Genomic DNA, 21,899 nt, shown 5'->3' with positions numbered 1-21,899 from the left:
CATCAGTAACATTTATTTAATACTAATATACATCTGTCCCTTCCTGATACTGCTAACCATTCTGAACTGTTTCTGGAAATGATTGTAGTCCTCTGGAAATGAAACATTTCAAAAGGAGTCTTCAATAATTCAAGAAGAGTATCAACAGATTACTGTATTAATGACTCTACCCTCGCCCAGCATTTGTTGCTATAATCTCGTCTGCTTTTTGTGTGTGAGATAAATGTATAAAAAAAAAAAAAAAAAATCCCACCTTAGATTGGCTCTGTTCACACATTCCTGAATGGCAACAGTGCTAAGTTGCTTTCTAATTTTTTTTTGTTAACTCTCATATCTGTGGTCTCCAGGCAGTCTTTGATCAACTGTTTTATTTTTAACTCAGCTCTCATATATGTATAATGTTGGAGGCTTAATGGATTTTTTACAAGATTCAGAAAGGATTAAAAAGAATTTAATACTTCCTATATTTCGTCCTAGTCACTAGGACATCTACGGGGATTACAAAAATAACTAATGTAACATAACACAAATATCATACAATACTAAGCCCAACCACATGGGTGACACTAAAGTCCTATCTAGGTGGAGCGCCCTCTAAGGGCGGTTGTAGGTGGCCTGGAATATAAAGTAGGATCTCTGGTGATGAGTGTTTCCCAAATTTTCGGAAGCTTAATGCAACCGTATTTATTAAGATTTGGTTGATTTCTAAGAGCTGCTGCTGCTTCTAAGAATAGTCTCTCGTTCTTGAATTTTCTGTGATGGAGCATGGTGGTTTTCTTCCATGATACTCTGTGGGTGGTGTCCAAGACATGGTCAGCCAAGCCTGAATGACCATAGTTGTGTTTACAGATGTAAGACTTGTGTTCCTCTAAGCGGATGGATGCTGATCTGCCTGTCTGTCCAAAGTACGCCAGCTTACAGGAACAGGGTACTTTGTAAACTCCAGGCAGAGAGAGAGGAGGGAGCTGATCTTTCCTAGACCGGATAAGGGTAGCAAGTTTGCGGTGGGGTTTATATGCTGTGTGTAGGTTGTACTTTTTTAGAATCTTGGCTATTTTTTCAGATGTGCCACGGATGTAGGGTATGGTGATGGCATTTTTAAATTCTTGTTGACGAGAAGGACCGGGAATGGGAGAGGAACTAATTATTTTTTTGATACTGTGATCGCTGTAGCCATTGGAGAGGAAAGTGTTGTGTATGTAGTTAAGCTCAGTAGTGAGGGCGGTTCCACTGGAACAAAGATTGTGGGCTCTCTTGGTAAGAGTTTTAATAATGCCATATTGTTGAGAGGGTGGTGGTGTTGAGAGTTTGTGAATTTTTAAACCTCCAACATTATGTCTTCACAGCACTTAAGCCTCTATACACGAATCTCATATATGTAGGTTATAATTGATTTTAATATTGTCTTTGTATACAGCTAGTTTAATATTTTGACTACTTTCTCTTATTCCATATAAATTTATCTGGCTCCCCCACCAATTTCAGTTTTGCTTATTCTGTTATCTATTTCCATATTTACTACAGTATCTTTGCTAGAAGTGATCCCTAAATAGCTCAGATATTTTACTTGTTTTATTTAGAATGCAGCTGATGTTTTCCATGGTCCTTGCTGTTTTCATAGATTTTTTTTTAATTGTTGATTTTCATTCCAAATTTACAGCTGTTATTTAATGTAATCAAAGAATCCTGAATAATCAAAAAAAAAAAAAAGCTCAAAATCGATGCTGAAACTCAAGGATTACAAATGAATCAGGATAAAACTGAATAGTTAAAAATATCTAGGAACCCCATCTAGGGGAAAATGAATTGTTTACTATTCTAAATAAACATTTAAAAATACCACTTTCTTCACCTATCTTGGAACATAAAATATCTGAGATAATAAAATTAGTATGAAAATACAAGCTAGAAAATGTGCATTCCAGTAGATCTTTTCAAGCACTACATTTATTATCTTCAAAATTCTCATTATTATTATTATTCAGGCTTTCATGGAGTCAAGAGACCCATCGTGGAAGGACCTTCCACGATGAGTCTTAGGAAACAAAATCTATCATACCACTCCTTGAACTCATTGACCGTTCTTGCTCTCACCACTCTCTCAGGTAATGCATTTCATGGTTCAACGACCCTCCACTCAAAGAAACCACTCCTCACCCTCTTGCTCACAGCTTCCTTTTGTAACTTCCAGGGATGGTCCCTTGTCATCGCTCCTTCTTACTGTTCCACCAAGCGAAAGAATTCCCAGTGTCCACCCTGTAACTGCCTCTCAACAGTTTAAAAGTCTCGATCGTATTGCCTCTCCTTCTATCCACCAAACTCTGCAGTCCACATTCCTTCAGCCGATCCTCATAACTGATATTGTAGAGTTAAAATAAAAATATACAAGACAATCATTAGACCTGTTGTTTTATATGGAACAGAAAAATAGAGAATAAAATGGACTAAGATGCCTTGCAGATGTTTGGAAATAAAATTGTTAGAAAAGTGTTTGAACTTGTAAAAGAAGATAGGAACCATCAATATAAGGAGTATTAATGGAAAGGAAATTGAACTTTCAGAAGAATTAGAAAAGTACCATGTGGACATAATTGGCATTACTGAGACAAAGAAGACAAAACCAGGTCAGATATTACTAAATAATAAGTACAGGATGCTATTTTTGGTCAATAATGATCGAGGAAAGGAAGGAGTGGTGATAGCATTCACCACGGAACACAAAGATAAACTCTTATGGAATAAGAGAGCAGTATACAAGACAGTTTAAAACCAGTTTTAAGCTATGGATCTGAGAGTTGGGTTAGAAATAAAGCATTTGATCAAAGACTAGAGACCACAGATTTGAGGGTTCTGAGAAAAATTAGAGGAGTGAACTGATGGCATCAGTGGTGGAATCATATTAAAAATGAAGATATTAGAAAGGAACTTGACACTATTAGTATTCAAGAATGTGGTATTACCCAAGCTTTGCTTATTAAATAGAATGGCTAAGGAGAGGTTAGCAAAACAGGTGTTTGATGCCAAAATGGCAGGAAAGATACCCAGAGGAAGACCAAGGTCTAGGTGGATTGATTCAGTCTAAGTGCCTTAGTAGAATGGAATGTTGTTAGATATGACAATAATGAAGTGCTCACAAGTAATAGACTAATTTAGAGGAAAATTGTGGTTAGGAGATTAATAATAATGTAAACTTAATCATGTAGTGCTCTCATAGTAATCTGAACATCCCTTGGGGGTACATACCTGAATAATCAAAAAAAAAAAAGCTCAAAACTGATGCTGAAACTCAAGGATTACAAATGAATCAGGATGAAACTGAATAGTTAAAAGTATGTAAGAACCCCATCTAGAAGAAAATGAATAGTTTACTGTTCTAAATCAAACATTAAAAAATTCCACTTTCTTCATCAATCTTGAAACATAAAATATCTGACATAATAAAATTAGTATGAAAATACAAGCTAGAATATGTGCATTCCAGTAGATCTTTTCAAGCACTACATTTATTATCTTCCAAAATTCTCTCATGTAGAGTTAAAATAAAAATATACACGACAATCATTAGACCTATTGTTTTATATGGAACAGACAAATATACCATAAAATGGACCAAGATGTAAAAAAGCCTTGCAGATCTTTGAAAATAAAATCATTAGAAAAATGTTCGAATTTGTAAAAGATAACACAGCAGTTGAAGACATAATCAAGCACTCTACAAACTATAGATTCCCACTACTAATTGACGAATCAGCTTGCATACGAAGATGGGTTGGACATGTAGAAAGAAATTCATTATCCTAGTCATGGATTACATAGTATATACAAGTGATTCTTAATCTAGATGTCACAATTCACAGCTAGTTTAAGAATCACTTCTATATACTATGCAATCCATGGCAAATTCATGTCTAGGATATTGATTTTTCCTGAATTTAGAGGTTTTTGCTATAAGTAGATTTTCTACATGAAATGAGCTGCAAGATCTATCTATTTGAATTAAGTTATTGAACACACTCAAGCAGACTTGTTTGGCATTGGTATTAACATTGTTTTATCAGATGCACTGAGTGTGAAGAGCCTAAAAGGCTTCAATCTGGCATAATCAATATTTATTAGCAAGGTTTGTTTTTGAAATTGACTGATTGCTTTTAACAATACAACTTTTGGAATCAGACCTCTCTTGATATTGCATTAAGATGAACTCTGCCCACAAGCTGTGTTTACCTTTATTAGTTCTTTTAATTCAAGTTTTGCTAGCTTGAAGGCTGTTTTGAAGTGTTGGTCTCATCAGAGACCAGACAGAAACCAGAGGGCAAAAAATATCAATATTGGAATTGTTAGAAATTACTGCAATATTTTATGTTAGTGATCTTTTGTTCAGTTTTGTAACCTTAACCACTTTTGCTGTTTGGCTACAAAACAGTAATAGATATTTTCTATCCTTTCACTGAATAGTTGATTATGCAAAACTTAAGCATTTTAAGCTCTTTTCTAATTTCCTACAAATTGTGTACTGACCAGGAGTTTACGTATGTAAAATTCTTGATGATGTTTTAATTGGGAACCTTAAAAGCATTAAAGAAAGGGAAACAAACATACAGGCTCCTGGGTGTAATTAATCATCTTTTAAGTAATGCAATAATAAAGATGTTGAAAGTTTATTTTTCACTTGGTTAGAGTATAATAAATTTAGTTTAATCCATTTATCCAAGTGTGAGCAAACAAAGTTTGCGCCTGAAAGTATCTTCAGGACTAGGGCAAGGTGATACAACACCAGGTCAACTCCTTGCAAAGGTGTAGCAAGCTACCAACACTCCTGTCTCAGTATCTCCCTTAATGCAAAACACATCTCCTTGCGGATATGTCTAATGTTATGCATTAAGGGAAGGGCCTCTACCCAGACTAGTTTCGACCTTTATTGAGGTCTCTTCAGTGGGAGCCAGGCCCAAGCTGAGATACTAGGCAGAAGCATTCGTAGGTCATCTCTACCTATAGGAGTTGCCAAATGGTGTGCCACCCTTTTTTAATAAATTACTCTGGATTTAGAGAAAGATGTTGAAAGTTTATTTTTCACTTGGTTAGAGTATAATAAATTTAGTTTAATCCATTTATCCAAGTGTGAGCAAACAAAGTTTGCGCCTGAAAGTATCTTCAGGACTAGGGCAAGGTGATACAACACCAGGTCAACTCCTTGCAAAGGTGTAGCAAGCTACCAACACTCCTGTCTCAGTATCTCCCTTAATGCAAAACACATCTCCTTGCGGATATGTCTAATGTTATAATATGTCTAATGTAATATGTCTAATGTAATGTCTAATGTCTAAAAATATGTCTAATGTAATAAAGAATCTGTATTACCAAGAGGTTCATGGCTTGAACATGTGGAAAGAATGGCAAAACATACATTCAAAATTAGACTTGATGGAAAGCAACCTAGAGGAAGACCATGGCAATGTTGGGAGGATATTATAGGATATCATAAAAAAAAAAGAAGTTGACAAGGTTAAGACTGTTATTTTACTTGAATAGTTTTATCAGATATTTTGTAATACTTCAGACAAGTATGTGATATGTTATGTTTTTGCTCAGAGATTTACAGTTGCTTGCATTGTATATTAAACGTACTATCTGTGTATTTTACATCTGTATACACGTGTAAATATTCTTTTTCTTTAGATGATGGATAAAAGTTGGTTGGAGGATACAACTATGGTTATTGTTCCTACAACCCAGGATTTCCCAGACAGTGTTGAGGTAGAACGTTGTCTAATTTGTAGGCGTGAATATCCTACAGTTATGGACTCCTTTGAAATTAGTAAGTACATGATTATGATAATCATCGATCACATATTAAATTCAGAACAATCGGATTATTTCTGTATAATATTAATGATGAAGTGGGGGGGGGGGATTACTTTTATGGTTACATCAGGTTCTTCTCTAAGCCTACATTTAAGTTTAAATAACAAGGATTCATAGTTCATAGACAGCATTAATTTACACTGTCTAAAATGTTTCACTCTTCAAAACTTGGAGTTTTTCTTTCGGGAGGGAAGGAAATGGAAGGAAGAGTTCTTGTAGCTTGTTTTAAATTTGTAGACAGATTTTTGCTGATTTAGACTGATTTATAGATAATTTACAGGCATGAAATCATCTCAGTGTTTTAAATATACAATGACATGTTCTTTACAAATAATTTAACTATATAAATAAAATTGCATTACGATGTCAGACGTAAATACAAACTGTAATTTTGATTCTTTAAAAATATTATTATATAGCAACTTCCTTGGAGCTCAGAGAAAATGCAGGAGATCAACACTAATCATTATTAACCCAATACCTATCATAATGATTCTTATTCGTTCACTAATAGAGCACTCATGACTGTCTTCGGCAATTCATTCACCAAATAAAAATTCTACTCCTAATACTCTTACTTGCCATACTTATACAACATCCAGAGATGATCCCTTTTTCTCTTCCATCCCATCATATATTGAATAATTTCTTTATCTTCTGTTTTCTGCTTTAAAATTTCTAATATTCTTGTACTGGATGGAATAAAAAAGGTTCACTGTGTGAAAATATTGAAAATGCTATTGTTGAATTTAATGTTTTTTCTGCATCTTTGCAACTACCTCATTTACTTTGAAACAAAAGAAAAATATTAGTTTTAAAAAAGTGAAAAATAAAATGTTACATTTATTGGAAGTTTCCATTTGTGCTAGCTGTCTATTTGAATTAACTGCATAAAGTGATTCATCTGCTATTTGATCATACTCAAGCATAAATGAAGTAGGTGGAATAACAGATTAAACTTAATCATATCTTCCTTGTTTTTCAGTGAGGAAGGGAAATACAAGAAAAAAGAAAGGATTTCTCTTTAAGAGATAGTGTTTATTTCCCAAATGATAGAAAAATTTTGAAAATTCTGTACTTTCAGCAAAAAGTGCCATACTGCATACAGTATGTTTTGGTTTATTGTCAACTACATAAAATACATATGTATTCAGTGTATTCTTTTCTATCTGCAAGGATAGAAAAATCAGAACAACGTAGGTTGTGAGATTCATGATTCATAACCATGAGTTAGTCATGGGGAAGAAGAAAGTTATCAAAAGTTCCTAGTACTAAGTCAGTAAGTGTTCTGAGAGAACACAGACAAGGATGTAAGGTGCTTAAAAGCTAAGCAAAAATCATGAAAAGACTTTCGTAAGAATATAGAAGATAAATATCAGCAGTGTGGCAAAATGTTCTGGAGGCTTTGAAAAAGCTTAGAAGCTAATAATATTTCAAAGATTTCCAGTCTGGTTAGCTGAGTGAGTAGCATATCCATTCTCCAACTAACATACTGTGGATTTGAATCTGCCATAGGTGTGTGGATCATCCATTGTAAGATCATTGCCCTGCTTATTGGAGCCATGAAGTGGCTTGAAAAAATTCTCTTAGGTCTTTAGAGCATCGTTTCCAGACCAAGTAAAAAATAAACAATACTAAACAATATAAAATTAATAAAAATAGAAGGGAAAAACCCTATCTCACCCACAGCACAAATGTACTATAGGTTTACAAAAAAATAAAATAAAATAAAAAATAAATAAAAAATTGAAACAAGCGGTTACAAAACAATGGTAGAAATATTCAAGAGGAATGCATTAAGAAATACATGTTAATACTTGAAGTAAAAAAAACAAACAAAAAAACTATCAAAACTGGATATTGTGGAAAGATAGCTGGAGTAGATATTTAACACTCAAATATGGAAGTATAAAGGTTTTATACTTCCACTTCACTGCATAATTCAGAAAACTCAGTCAGAAAATTGAATTCCAGATGTTTACCATAGGGCTAAAGAAAAATAAAATTGAATTTAAGAATTACAAAAGAATTTTTGTACTGAGTGTTCCAGGTTAAGATTAATGCATGTGTACATGAGAAGAGGCTAAAAAATGTGGATGAGAAACTTGGAAATAAACAGGCAGGGTTCATGTCATACAAAGGTTATCTGATCAGATTTTTATTTTAAGCTATATAGTTGAGAAATCATGGGATATAACAAAGATCTGTATTTGAGTTTTGTAGATCTGGAAAAGTCATATGACAAGGTGCAAAAAGAAAAGTTGTCCAAAGCCTTATAATAATTCTCGTGGAAAGGCTTAGACGTTGGTTATGCATTTTTTACTAAGAAACAATCCAAACCTCAACAAATTTGGCTGCATGAGACTGCCTCAAATTTGGGAAACCTACATCAGAAGACCTTCAGCCTAATCGCCCAAGAATACCAACATTGCCCGCTAAGGGGCACCATCAGGACTTTAGGAGAAATAATAGCTCCTGCTTCTTCCTCACTTACTGTTTGTTGTACCTGCATGCATGTGTCTTGTTCTTAAGTTTCTTGAAAATGGCAACATGACGTTGCCGAAATATTGAAGTGTATTAAAATTTATTTTAATGTATATCCTAGTTGACATTGTAATTTCTTTAAATTATTTAGTAAAAAAAACTTTATAATAATGTTGTATAAATAGAACATTATTCAGCAATACATAGTCTGCATTTAAGTTGTAAGTGTGCAGTTAAAATTAAAAGAAGTACAGGAGGTTGTTTTGATGTTAAAATCAGATGCAAAACCTTGTGCACATTATTGTTTTTCATCATCTATATCAGGCCTGCACAATTTGATTGTCTTTGAGGGCCAAACTCAACTTGGATCACCTGAGCAACGGCCAGATCACTTCGGACCTTGAATCTTGGACTAGTCCACTGCAGCTAAACTTAAGTAAATTTGTTAGTAGGTCTACAGTAAATACTAATTAATATGCATATTTAAATTTTTTAGAGTTACAATTAAAATTATCAAAATTATTTACAAATAATACAAATAATAAATAACGATTCAGATATAGCTGCAAAACTTCTCAATAAAAACCACTTAAACATAAACACAAAGTTTGCTAATGATTTTACTGAGAAAATCACGTTTATTCTCAGTGAAATATCAGTGATTGAATGTCACATTGTAACATTTAGAATATCACGCATTGCATTTTTTTGTTGCCACTATTTTATCAAAGTTTGGTGTCATGTTTGAAGTGGCCATTCTTAATATGGCCTCTAAATTGATATCACTAAAGATGAACGCTGTTTGGTTTTGTTCAAGTTCATGACCGAAAATGTTTGTTCACAAGTATATGTGCTCCCAAACATACAAAATACCTGGTAAGCAGTATCCAAAAAACTTTTAAATTTATCCTGATCCAGAATAGAATAAAACTTGTAAGGTATTCTCCCTATGCTTGAACCGATAGTTTTCAGAACACTGGAGATCAATAACTTCCATCTGGAGTTCGACAGGTAGATTTCCTGCTTCGACAGAAAATGAATCCTCAATCACTTTTATGCCGAATTCGTCTTCATTACTCAATGGCATTCTTTTCTGAAACTCCTCACTTAGAAGTGATATGTGCTTCTTATATTTTCCACCCACCATTGAATGATATTCTGGTGGAATATTCTGTTGACAAGTTAAGAAATGTGACATATCCCCCTTAGCAAGTTGATTTTCAAACAAACTTAATTTCATTTTGAATGCCTTTATAAGAGACATTAACTGAAAAACAAACTTATTTTTTCCTTGAAGCTATAAGTTAAGGTCATTCAAGTGACACAAAATGTCACACAAAAAAAAAAAAAAAAAAAAAATCTTGATTCCATATCTTCTTGAAATTCCAAAAATTCAACTAGTTCAGTTTTTAGATTGACAAAGCGTGACAAAACTTTACTGCGGCTCAACTAACGTACATCAGTGTGGTATGGTAGATCCCCGTACTCGGCATCATTTTCTTCTAAAAACACCTGAAACATGCTGTGTTTCAAACCCCAAGCTCGAATATAGTTGACCAGAGCAAATACTACTTTAATCACATGATCAAACTGCAAAACCTTTGAACATAACACCTACTGATGAATTAGGTAGTGAAATTTTGTCAATGGTTTACCTGCATACTGTTCAATAAATGTTACAGCACCAACATTTTTTTCACACATAGATGGGGCACCATCAGTGCAAACTCCTACTAAATTCTTGAAATTTAAGGATTGTTTTTCGGTTACACACATCTTTACATTTTCTGCGATCTCCTTTTCTGTTGTTCTTCCTTTCATTGAACACAAACTAGCAAGCTCCTCTGTCACCTCAAAATTCTTATTAACACCTCTTACATATATTAAAAGTTGTGCAGTATCTTTCACGTCAGTACTTCAATCCATAGCAAGCGAATAATAGACAGATTCACTAGCTGACTTTTGCAGGTTATCTTTAAGATATCCTCGGCAATATCAGCTACCCTGCACTTGAACAGTCATACAGAAAAACTGATATTTTCAAAATTATTTTTCTTATCAGGACACAATTCGGAAACTGCAATCATCAGACACTTTTTCTATCAACTCTCCTTCAGTAAATGATTTGCCAGCACAAACTGTTTCTTGTGATATTTTTAAGCTTTACCTTTGTGGCAACTTCATTTGCAGATGTCACTTTTTTAAAGGCTTGTTGCTCACCACTATGGAGTTTCAATAACTTTGCTGCTTTTATTTGCTTTTCACTTGCATCCAACTTGCCAAAGTTAGGATGTTTGGATTCAAAATGGCGTCTCAGATTGTACTCTTTCGGCACAACGATAGATTTCCAGCAAACAATGCACACTATTTTGTCCTTAAACAATGTAAAAAATATTTGTTTGTCCACTCAAGGTTAAATGCTCGATGTTCCGAATCTATTTCACGCTTTTTACTTAAGCTCATTGTGTCGAGGTTGACAATATTAATTACAAAAAACTTCTTCTTTCACTATGTGTTATTCCCACTTCTTATGCAGGGTCCGCATGTTACTTAGATGCGACTTCTTGTTAGTACCACTCCCAACTGACATGTCGCCTAGTCTGCCGCTGGGGGGGGGGGGATTAATTACAAAAAACTATGAAAAACTTACAATAATGCAGGTTATGATAACAGTTATGTAATGTATTGCTCCAGCTACAACCAATCACTACACTGCCAAAGCCAGTCAAGGCAAGGCCAACTTTGTGTAATACGATTCGTTCTCGTTATCATGGAGATGTAACTTTGAATTTTCCCGCAGCGACACTAGTGCTAACAAAACCTCGAAGTGATTGTAATAATTTGTTATTAAATATGACAGTGGGAATAACTCCAAATGCAGTTTATTGTTGAGTTGAAGGAAACATGATTGTGACAATAATTGCATGAACGTAAACATGCAATGTCTTTGTAAAAATTTAATTCAATGCTAGGGAAAAAAAATCGTCTAATTTCATATTCTCCCGTATGATTAAACAATTTCAATCAGGCAGATGGGCCAAAATAAATATCATTGCGGGTGGTATGTTGTGCAGGCCTGATTTATATGGATCAGATTATGAAGGAATGTCTCAATGATATTTATTTATTTAGAATATAGGTGGAAATACAAGAAATTATTGAGCAAAACTATTTACAGACTGACAGTTCAGTTAACCAATTTGACAGCACTGTCTGTGAGTAAATGCAAATTTCTGAGGCCTCCAGGAAAGGAGTGTATGGGGCAGTCATCAGTGATATGATGTGTGTGTGTGGTGCTGTGGAGACTATACATCATATCACTGATGACTACCCCATACACTCCTTTCCTGGAGGCCTCAGAAATTTGCATTTACTCGCAGACAGTGCTGTCAATTGGTTAACTAAACTGTCAGTCTGTATATAGTTTTGCTCAACAATTTCTTGTATTTCCTCCTATATTCTAAATAAATAAATATCATTGCGACATTCCTTCATAATCTGATCCATATAGATGATATTGATAATCTATGATCATCAAAAGGATACTGTGAAATTCTGCAGAGATGTAAGTGGGCACAGCAGCCTTGTCCAGTCCTAAATCTGTTTAGCAGGCTCCAGACTTGTCGAGGTGTATTAAATCCTGGCAGTTTGATGATTTGGATAGGTGATCAAGTACTTGTTTGTAGTTTATTCCAGAGTCTTCTCCAGCAGTCCTGGAGACAATCATATGGTAAATCCACAAGCCATGTGGGAGAGATTTGGAAGCAAGGTGGCATCCTGGAGATAAAGAGATAACTTGATGAATAGGAAGATACATGTTATTTCTGATTTTGTTTATTTCTTTGATGATAGCTTCTTCTCTTCTGAAGCATGGAGGAATGGTGTAAGAAAGAACAGGTAACCATGGAAGAGGAGTAGATCATAAATTAACAGAAATTGTTCTCATTGTTATGTTAAGCTGTGTGTCTAAGAGGTATGTGGTGACTTTGGCTTCAAATGGTGAACAATACTCTGCAGCAGGGAAAACTAGAGCCAGGGCTTCTGTTCTGAGAGTTGAGTCATTACAACCCCAAATTGTGTCATCAGCTTGTTTACGATTCTGTTCCTGGCAGATATCTTTAACCTAGTTTTTTTCCAAATATTTTCAGTAAGTTTAGACTATTATCAAGTGTGACACCAAGGTAACATGGGTTACTTTCATGGATTAGAGTCCTGTTGAAGAAGTTCACTTTTTTAGTTTTTTATGAGCATCATGGTTATTTAAGTGGAAAGCAGAAACAACAGATTTGTGGGATTAGAAGATAGTCTGCAGCGTGTCAAGTAATTCTGTAGTGAGCTCAGATATTTGCTCAGTGTTTCCTCAAGGCCTGGGTGACGATAGCTACATCATCAGCATAGAGAAACTTTCATCTAGCTGTTGGAGTGGTATCACTTCTGTACATGTTGAATAAAGCTGGGGTAAGGACAGATCCTTGTGGCAATTCATCCTGTAAGATAAATGTTCTGTTTTTTCATGAATTCAGATGAACCTTTATTTTCCTGTTGGAGGGTATGTGTTCTAGTAATTTCAGTGTTTTTTTTTTGGCAGTTGATTATTTTAGCTGCTTTATACAGTAAACCTTTCTTCCATATGGTGTCATAAGCTGATGTTATCTATGAAGGCAGTACCTCTTTTTAAAACCTTTCTGTATCCAGTTTCTATATGGGTTGTGAGAGCTAGGACCTGATTGCAGCAGCTTCTGCCAGACATAAACCCAGCCTTTTCACTGGGTAAGGTGGCTTCTGTTTTTGGAGAAATTCTGGATAGGATAATCCTTTCAAAAATTTTGTAAGGAGCACAGAGTAATGCTATAGGATCATAGGGTTATTAGGAAAAGATAATAGCCCTACCTTTAGGTTTTAGCAGAGCTATTATCTTTGATTCATGATAAAGTTTTTGGAGCTGTTCATCATTTCTTATTGTGGAATAGAAATTATATAGCCAGGATTTTGCTCTTAGGCCAAGGTGAGTAAGAGAATCTGTCAGGATGCCATCAATACCAGGAGCTTTACGAGCTTTACCTGTTTTAGAGTGCCGCATTAATTTCATCTATAGTTACTGGATTGGAGTTTGCTGTAGATGTTGGATATGATAAGAAAACTTTTTTATAAAGATGATGGATTTCTTTTTTTGTGTGTTTTTAGGTTTTTTAGCTTTTTTGTGCTAAGATTTTTGCAGTAATATTATGATTTACTTTTCCTTTAGTCTTTTATGCAATGATATCAACATTTAATATGTTAATTTCAGTTATTTATTCAGATGATGTTATACTCTTAAATGAATCTAGTAGAGGTGTGCATTATTCCCTAACTAAATTGAATAACAGCTGTAAAAGATTTGGTATGAAAATCAACAATAAAAAGTCTAAGACTATGAAAATTGGCAGGAACATTGGCAGAATAATCAGCTGCATTAGTGAAAATGTCAAATATAACATGGAAACAGAGCAAAGCTGGTATATGGTTGGGAGTCAGCTGAATAAATTTATATTGAATAAAAGAAAAATTAGTCAAAACACTAAAGTAATGGCTAGAGAACTATTTAAAATAAAGAAATCAGAAAATTAGAGCAACTCTACACTTTATATTTAAGTAACATCTATAAATATTCTAAAGATGCCAAGAAATGATATTCTTGGTTTCATCCTTGATCTAATGTAAGCAAACAAAGTTTGCATGTGAAATAATTTCAAGACTGGGCTACCTGTATAGAGGGTAATGACGTGTAATGACAATGGGCATTATGGGAAGAGCCACTACCCAGACCGGTTTCGATCTTTATTGAGGTCTCATCAGTTGGAGATAGAACTAGAAGTGACACCAGGGTCGAAGTAATGCAGAAGCCATATATCCATATACAAGTAGTCAAAAGGTGTCACACCTTATTGCTAAAATACTCTGTATTAGAGATAGATGATGGAAGTTTTGCCAAGAAATTATATTCTTGGTTTCGACATATAAATAATCAAATGTTATGCAGCGTAAGCTAGCATTATCAAAAATATAATTACATTTAACTAAGTAAAAATATGCTTGTTGCTAGATGTGTACCATCATCAATAGAACACTTATTATTTTACGGGCACCTCCACGGAGTCCAAAGACTCATTGCGGGAGACCCAATCTCTCCACACAATCTGTTATACATCTCCTTGAACCCATTAACAGACAAAGCACTTAATTTTCACACATCGAAACTTTTCAACATTTGAGAACATGTATCCCCAAATTTCAACATGTACTTTTAAACATGGAAGTATTCATGAATTATCGTTAATTTTCACACATCGAAACCTTTCAACATTTGGGAACGGGAATACTGCTGTATGACAGATCATAAAAATTGCCTGCAAGCAGATTATAACAATGGGTGGCATATCCTCTGTTCTCAAAGCAGTTCTCATACTGGTATATTTTAATTAATTTATTTATTTTATGATCTATTCTAATTATCTGGAATCATACATTCTTTTAACAAGGCTCTCTGGATTATGCAGTGCAGCCATTGTAGAATTTTTATACCTCTATATCTGAACATTTCCATCAAATAGCATCTATTTCAGTTGGCTTTCAGAACGTCAGGTTTTTGATTGTTTTTGTATTGTGTTCCTTTGAAATATTTTTTACACTGTTTAATGACATCTTGCTTCATTCAGCATTTTTTCAAAGTAATTACTCCAAACATCTAGAGCAGGTTTCCCAAACTGTGTTCTGTGAGTAGTTCTCCTGGCATTTGTCATTTTAGTTTTCTAAGCATTTTTCATGAATAAATATTTTATAGTGAAAATATTCTGAGGAGAATAATATTCATGAATATATCAAAAAGCTCAGACCCAGAATGCCTAATAATAGTGTAGCAAATGTTAGTGACCAAGCCATGTATTTTTAAACGTGGAAGTATTCATGAATTATCATTAATTTTCACACATCGAAACCTTTCAACATTTGGGAACAGGAATACCGCTGTATATGACTGGTCATAAAAATTGCCTGCAAACGGATTATAACAATGGGTGGCGTATCCTCTGTTCTCAAAACTGAAGGAAATGACATCTGTGTAGCAAATGTCGGTGACCAAGCAGCATATTTTTAAACATGGAAATATTCATAAATTATCGTTAATTTTCATACATCAAAATCTTTCAACAATCGGGGAGGAAAATACCGCTGTTTATGACCTATCTTAAAAATTGCCTGAAAGCCGATTACAACAATGGGCGGCTTATCCTCTGTTCTCAAAACTGAAAGAAATAACATCTGTGTTGCAAATGTTAGTGACCAATCAGCAAGGAAGTATAAAGAAAATTTTTCCACTAAAATTGAAGATCAAGGTAGTCTGTATCCAGTTCTCAAATCTAGTAATACCAAATACTTTCTTCGCAAGTTCATATTGCAGGGCGAAAGTTTCAAAACCGTAGTGCCATGATATTTTAAAAGTAATAGGCCTGCAGATTTAAATTTTAATATGAATAAGAGACAAGGGACTTTGTTTAATTTTGGTATTAAGAAATCTCTTACTGAGGTGTTTGTGATGCAACAGATAGTAAGTCATCCACCACTAGCCTACAAAGCAATCTCCAGGATGTACAAAAGGAGGGGAAAACTACGTCTGTATTCACTCATAAGTACTTATAATATTATAAATTTTTGGTGATCAGAATGGGATATGTCAATGAAAATCAGCACAAATTAATTTAATGATGTTTATATTTAATTGTTGTTTAATTAATACATTACAAAATAACCAAGGCGTTCCGTGAAAATTTCAGGATTTGTGAAGTGTTCCGTCGTAGGAAAAGTTTGGGAAACGCTGATCTAGAGTATCTTCAATTTTAATGTCACATTTATCATCTCTGATTCCTTTTGCATTACTCTTTCTTCTATTTCTGAGCTCTTTCAGAAGGGCAGCACATTTTTTCACCTTCTGGTATTTATCTTCTGTATTCTTACCAATATCTTTTCATCCTTTTTTGTTTGGCTAGTTTTATATTGCTTTATTTTCCTTACATTTTTGTCTATATGTTTTCTTTCCATTACTGTTTCTTTAACTTTCTGAGTCTTCCATTTTCTTTCAAGCCTGCCACTAGGTCTCTGTGGTTTGGTTCTTGTTTTTATTTCTCTTAAGATAATCTTTGTATATTTGATTCTGCACTTGAAGCTGCTCGCTTTTGATTAAATTTAAATTAGATAATTGAATACTGAATTAGATATTAAAATTTAATTAGATAATGAAATAACACATTATTAAATTAAAATGTTTTATTATAATAACAGCTATTACAGCCTGTTTTTGTTCAGGAGTGTCCCTTACTTTAAATACATTGGGTATATATATTTTAGGGCATTATGGGTGAGTATAGAAGGCAATTATAGCAGAATAAAAGGTGGAAAAATTTTGTACATGCATAATAATTAAAATGGGGCAGAACACTGTTGCTTGCCATTTTAATTAAATTAAAAATATATATATTTTTTATTTATTTTTACTAAATAATTTAAGGAAATTACAACGTAAACTAGGATATACATTAAAATAAATTTTAATATACTTCAATATTTCGGCAACGTCACGTTGCCATTTTCAAGGAACTTAAGAACAAGACACGTGCATGCAGGCACAACAAACAGTAAGTGAGGAAGAAGCAGGAAGCTATTATTTCTTCTAAAGTCCTGATGGTGCCCCTTAGTGGGCAATGTTGGTATTCTTGGGCGATTGGGCTGAAGGTCTTCTGATGTACGTCAAACTAGCTAAACATTTGGCCAAATCTCTCTCTCAAGGAACTTAAGAACAAGACACGTGCATGCAGGCACAACAAACAGTAAGTGAGGAAGAAGCAGGAAGCTATTATTTCTTCTAAAGTCCTGATGGTGCCCCTTAGTGGGCAATGTTGGTATTCTTGGGCGATTGGGCTGAAGGTCTTCTGATGTACGTCAAACTAGCTAAACATTTGGCCAAAGCTCTCTCGCACTATACTGGCAACACACCTTCACACATAAAAAAAACTCGGCCTACTTCAAAGCCAGCATAGAAAACCTTACACTCAAACACACTGACATAATGGTCAGTTTTGATGTCTTCTCCTTATTCACAAATGTCCCACTCAAAGAATCCTTAGAGCTAATCCAAGCTAAATTTCCTCCTGATATCACAGCCCTATTTCAGTTGACAATGAACTCAGGCTATTTTGTTTAGCAAGGAAAATTCTACAAACAAATAGAGGGGACAGCCATGGGTTCTCCACTCTCCCCACCCTTGGCCAACTTTTATATGGAGACTTTTGAAGAGAAAGCCTTCAACTCTTCCCCACAAAAACCAACTATTTGGCTTTGCTATGTTGATGACGCGTTCGCTATTTGGCCACATGGCTCCGATGCACTCCTCTCCTTCCTAATACACTTAAACAACCAACACCCCAGAATCAAATTCACCCTGGAAGAGGAAAAAAAAAACTGCCTTCCTTTCTTAGACACACTAGTCACCTGCCAGCCTGATGGAACCTTGGTTTTCTCAGTCTATAGAAAACCCAGCCATACAGGCAGATGCATTCACCAACAATCCCACCACCCCTCCTCGCAACAATATGGAGTCATTAAGACACTACACAACAGGGCTAAACTTATCTGTTCAAATGACAATGCCCTAACCACAGAACTAAACCACATCCTCAACGCTTTCTTAGCCAGTGGCTACCTCCCCCCCAAAATCCAAAAAAATATCGAAACCAGTAACACCCCCTTCCTTCACAACAAGGATTACTCTAAATTCATCACCATACCTTATATCCGAGGCACCCCGGAAAAAATTACAAAAATTCTAAAAAAACATGACTTAACTTCTTGTTACAGACCATATAAAAAATTGGCATCCCTTATCCGCTCTACTAAAGACCTTCCCCCCCCTCCCCCTTAGACCTATTTGGTGTATACCAGGTCCCTTTGTCGTGACGTTCTATTTTCATGTTGTATTCTAATTTACCGTCTAGTTTCAAGTCACTGTTATAAATAAAATAACTAATTGCGAATTGATCACCGATCCAAAAGTAGGGAAATTTATAATTATACTGCGCCACCCTATTTTTAGATTAGTCTATATAAAATAGTAGGATCAATTCTTAATTAAGTTAGCAGTCTTCTCATTAGGCCGAATGATTTATTATTATTCTACTTGGGGCACCCGCAAGATTCGAATATTTATGAACGGTGCAATAAAAAGGAATTCAGGCAAACACAATATTTAGATTAACAAAATAAAACATTTAATATATGATATATATAACAAATACAAGAATTCTGCTTTAAAATGAAACATTACAATCAACTTAATACATCTTGCTAAGTCACTCATGCCAATTCAATGTTCTAAACTTTCACATACAATTCACAGTTTCAAAATCACAAGCTTTCTTAACTCAAATTAGTAAAACGAAACTTCTTATTTAAACAGTCTCCACATATCCACCAGCTGTACTTAATATTTAAATTCACAGGAAACACTAATCAAGGTAGACAATATTCCAAGCAATCTTATTTCGGACCTTGAACTTCGAAGATATGTTAATGGTAGAATAAACAAACAAATATGACTACTCTTACCAGATACAATCTTCAATACATCAATTAATTGTGAGCACACTTATGAATTAACTTATTTACGTTAGCGGAACACATTAATAAAAATTCTCCAACGATTTAACTGAACTATTAATTGCACTTCACTACTCAAAAAAAAAACACATCAATAAGGCACTGATATCTTTCCTTGTTTACTTTTCTCAAACTAGTTAATTCAATATAATTCTTCTCAGGGCAACATAGTATTAAGACGTAATCCAAGATTAACTGGAACTAATCAGAATTTCCCATTGAATGTCCAGTTCTTTATTTATCCGATTACGACATCAATTTTCCTCTATAACCACAGCTGATTTCACTTGCAGCTAAGTATATGATTCACTATGTTTTGGCTCACTTCTAAACACTATTCTCATGAATTTCTGCCCTAGAGAACTTATAATTTTCTTCCACTTCTTTTGCTTGTATCCTACCTTCCTTTCCGCTCCGCAAAAAACTTCCTCTCTTCTCTCTAATTAAAAATCTTCTCTTCTCTCTAATTAATAATCTTCTCTTATTTCTTTTCCAACCCTTTCAGTCCGCAGGTCACGCTTTCATGCGTCTCCATGACAACGCATGAACGTAAACATTTCGCTAATGTAACACAACGCTCTACTCTTACATAAGTGATTACATAACGTTAAATTTTCACAAATAAGAATAAACAGAATATTTGAACTACTTAATCAACTCTTTCATTACGTATACAATTATTTATAATACACTTTTCGTTACTTTACATATATATTTAGTTATCATAAATTTCTACACATATTATTATTTAATAAATTAATAGTAGGTTAAGTTTAGAATAAATATTTAAATAGTAATCCTTAATTAAGGAACAATAAATAATCTTTATACAAATTATGATTAATACATAATATGCAATGTTAAATGTGAATAAAAAAAAAATAAATTACACAACATAGTTTCATTCACAATTTAACATAGGCTCACCCTTTTAAAAAAAAAAAATTTGTTATGAGAAAATTTTTTTTTTTTTTATACTAGGCTCCTTCACGGAAGGACTGGATTACACATTTCCTTTCCGATTCCTCAAGTAGTACCTAGTTTGACTGAAACTTGGTTCCTTATTATGTTTAATGTATTTATTCTCTTTTACATTCTCATTAAATCTCTCATCACTATCATTATCAATTTCTGCGTGTCTTCTATGTCTGTAGTATGGGATTTTCTCTTCTGAATTAAATTGACGTTTTCTATTACCAGAATTAAGTTTTAGCTGTTTCACTACTTGGTGATTTGTTCCATTATATAGATTGGTTATTTTACCAAAATTGACTTCAACTGTTATCTCACTATTACTGGTAATTTCTGCTTTAGGCTTTGTCACTACCACTTGTTGTTCATCCATGACAAGTGGTGTGTCAGACTGAACGTGCACATGTGAGTTATCATCACTATCTCTTTTAGATGATTGATTCACAGCCGACTTTTCTTTAGTAGATGGTCCTGATTCAGGTGGCAATCTAAACTGTTTTGTTTGATACTTAGTCTTATCACAATCATGAATTTCATTTCTTCTGGTATATCTCCTCTTGTTCATCAGGGATATTTCCTTCTTAGAAAAGTCACAAGAAAATTGATATCTTGCTAAGAAGTTTGTTCCCAAAATAATGTGAGAACTTAGATTGGAAGTAGTGGGGACAACAAGTAAGTCTTTCCACACGTACAGTCCAAATTCTGGTAGGTATATCCTTGCTCGAAGTTTCTCATATGCCACAGAGTTTGAGTCTGAGAGAGAAGTAATCCTTACAGGTTGTCTCAGCTTGGCAGTGCTCTTCCACAGTTTGTTCTTTAAGGTTAGGAAATAATCCATCCTGATGGTAGAGGCATTGCATCCTGTATCTAATAAAATGTCACATTTAGAGCCCAGGATATCACCTCTAATTCTCATCATTCTCTCATTAGATGCTTGATATTTCTGAATTCTGTTATTTCTCCTGTGGGTCATATATCCAAATTTTGAGTTCCATCTGTTGTTATAGTAGTTTTCCTTGTTATGAAAACAGTTCCTAGCATAATGTCCAACTTTGTTGCAATTATAACATTTAACAGGATTTCTTTGTTTTATGTCTGTCTTGGATTGAGGAATAGCAGACATTTGTTGTCTAACATCATCTAATCCTCGGATTACCTTATCTAGACTATTTAAAATAGGTTGACTTTGTTTTTCAACTTCATGTTTGATCATCTCATTAATTTTATTTGTAGTGGGGGTTTGATTTTCTTGAGATTTCAAGGTAATAGTCGACAATTGCTTTATAACTTCATCAAGACTACTTAATATTGGCTGATTCAATTTATTCACCTCCTGGTGAATTAAAGTTTTTACTTCTGTCATCAGTTTCTTGTCCAATTGCTCTTTATTTTCAGTCATGCAGCTCACACTACTTAAATTTTCTCCAATTTTATCTGCCTTTCCTTTTTCAACCTTACTTCTCTTCTCTATTTCTGATTGGTTGAAGGAAGTGTCAGTCTTATTCACAACATTCACAAGATTTACATTGGTTGAGGGATAAAGGTCTCCTAATATTTGTTCTCTTTCCTTGACAGTTTTGACACACTCTTCTAAGGTGGAAATTTTCTTCTTATAGGCTGTTTCTCGCAATTCTTGCCTAAGACCTTGTCTAAATTGTTGGAATACTGCCCAATCCAAGTGAGGTTTATCTTCACAAGTAACATTCAAACTGTTGGCCAATGTTAATAAACGATTGTGAAATTCAGTAACAGTCTCTTTATCCTTTTGAATAATTTTCTGTAATTTCCATAAATTAGGACCTACACTTCTAAGTTTACAAAATTGGGACAATAAAGTTTCCTTAAATTTAGAATATTCAAAAGTTTCCCGAAGTATTGGAGAAGAATATAAAAATGTT

General features: G+C 34.1%; 1 protein-coding gene across 4 annotated transcripts in view; it reads left to right on the top strand.

Annotated features, from left to right (window-relative positions):
* The window catches only part of LOC150099760 (protein FAM193A-like), a 342,566-nt gene that overhangs the window by 18,061 nt on the left and 302,606 nt on the right, over positions 1 to 21,899 (top strand). For all 4 annotated transcript variants that reach the window (XM_090403637.1, XM_090403636.1, XM_090403635.1 and 1 more), the window contains exon 2: positions 5,677 to 5,815. In XM_090403637.1, the coding sequence (XP_090259763.1) occupies positions 5,677 to 5,815 (139 nt within the window). The remainder of the gene's footprint in view (positions 1 to 5,676; positions 5,816 to 21,899) is intronic.

The sequence above is a fragment of the Typopeltis vanoorti genome, chromosome 14 (genome assembly GCF_054136105.1).
Source record: "Typopeltis vanoorti isolate ZY-2024b chromosome 14, IOZ_Tvanoo_1.0, whole genome shotgun sequence".
Classification (NCBI taxonomy): domain Eukaryota; kingdom Metazoa; phylum Arthropoda; class Arachnida; order Uropygi; family Thelyphonidae; genus Typopeltis; species Typopeltis vanoorti.
This window is presented reverse-complemented; position numbering and strand designations above follow the sequence as displayed.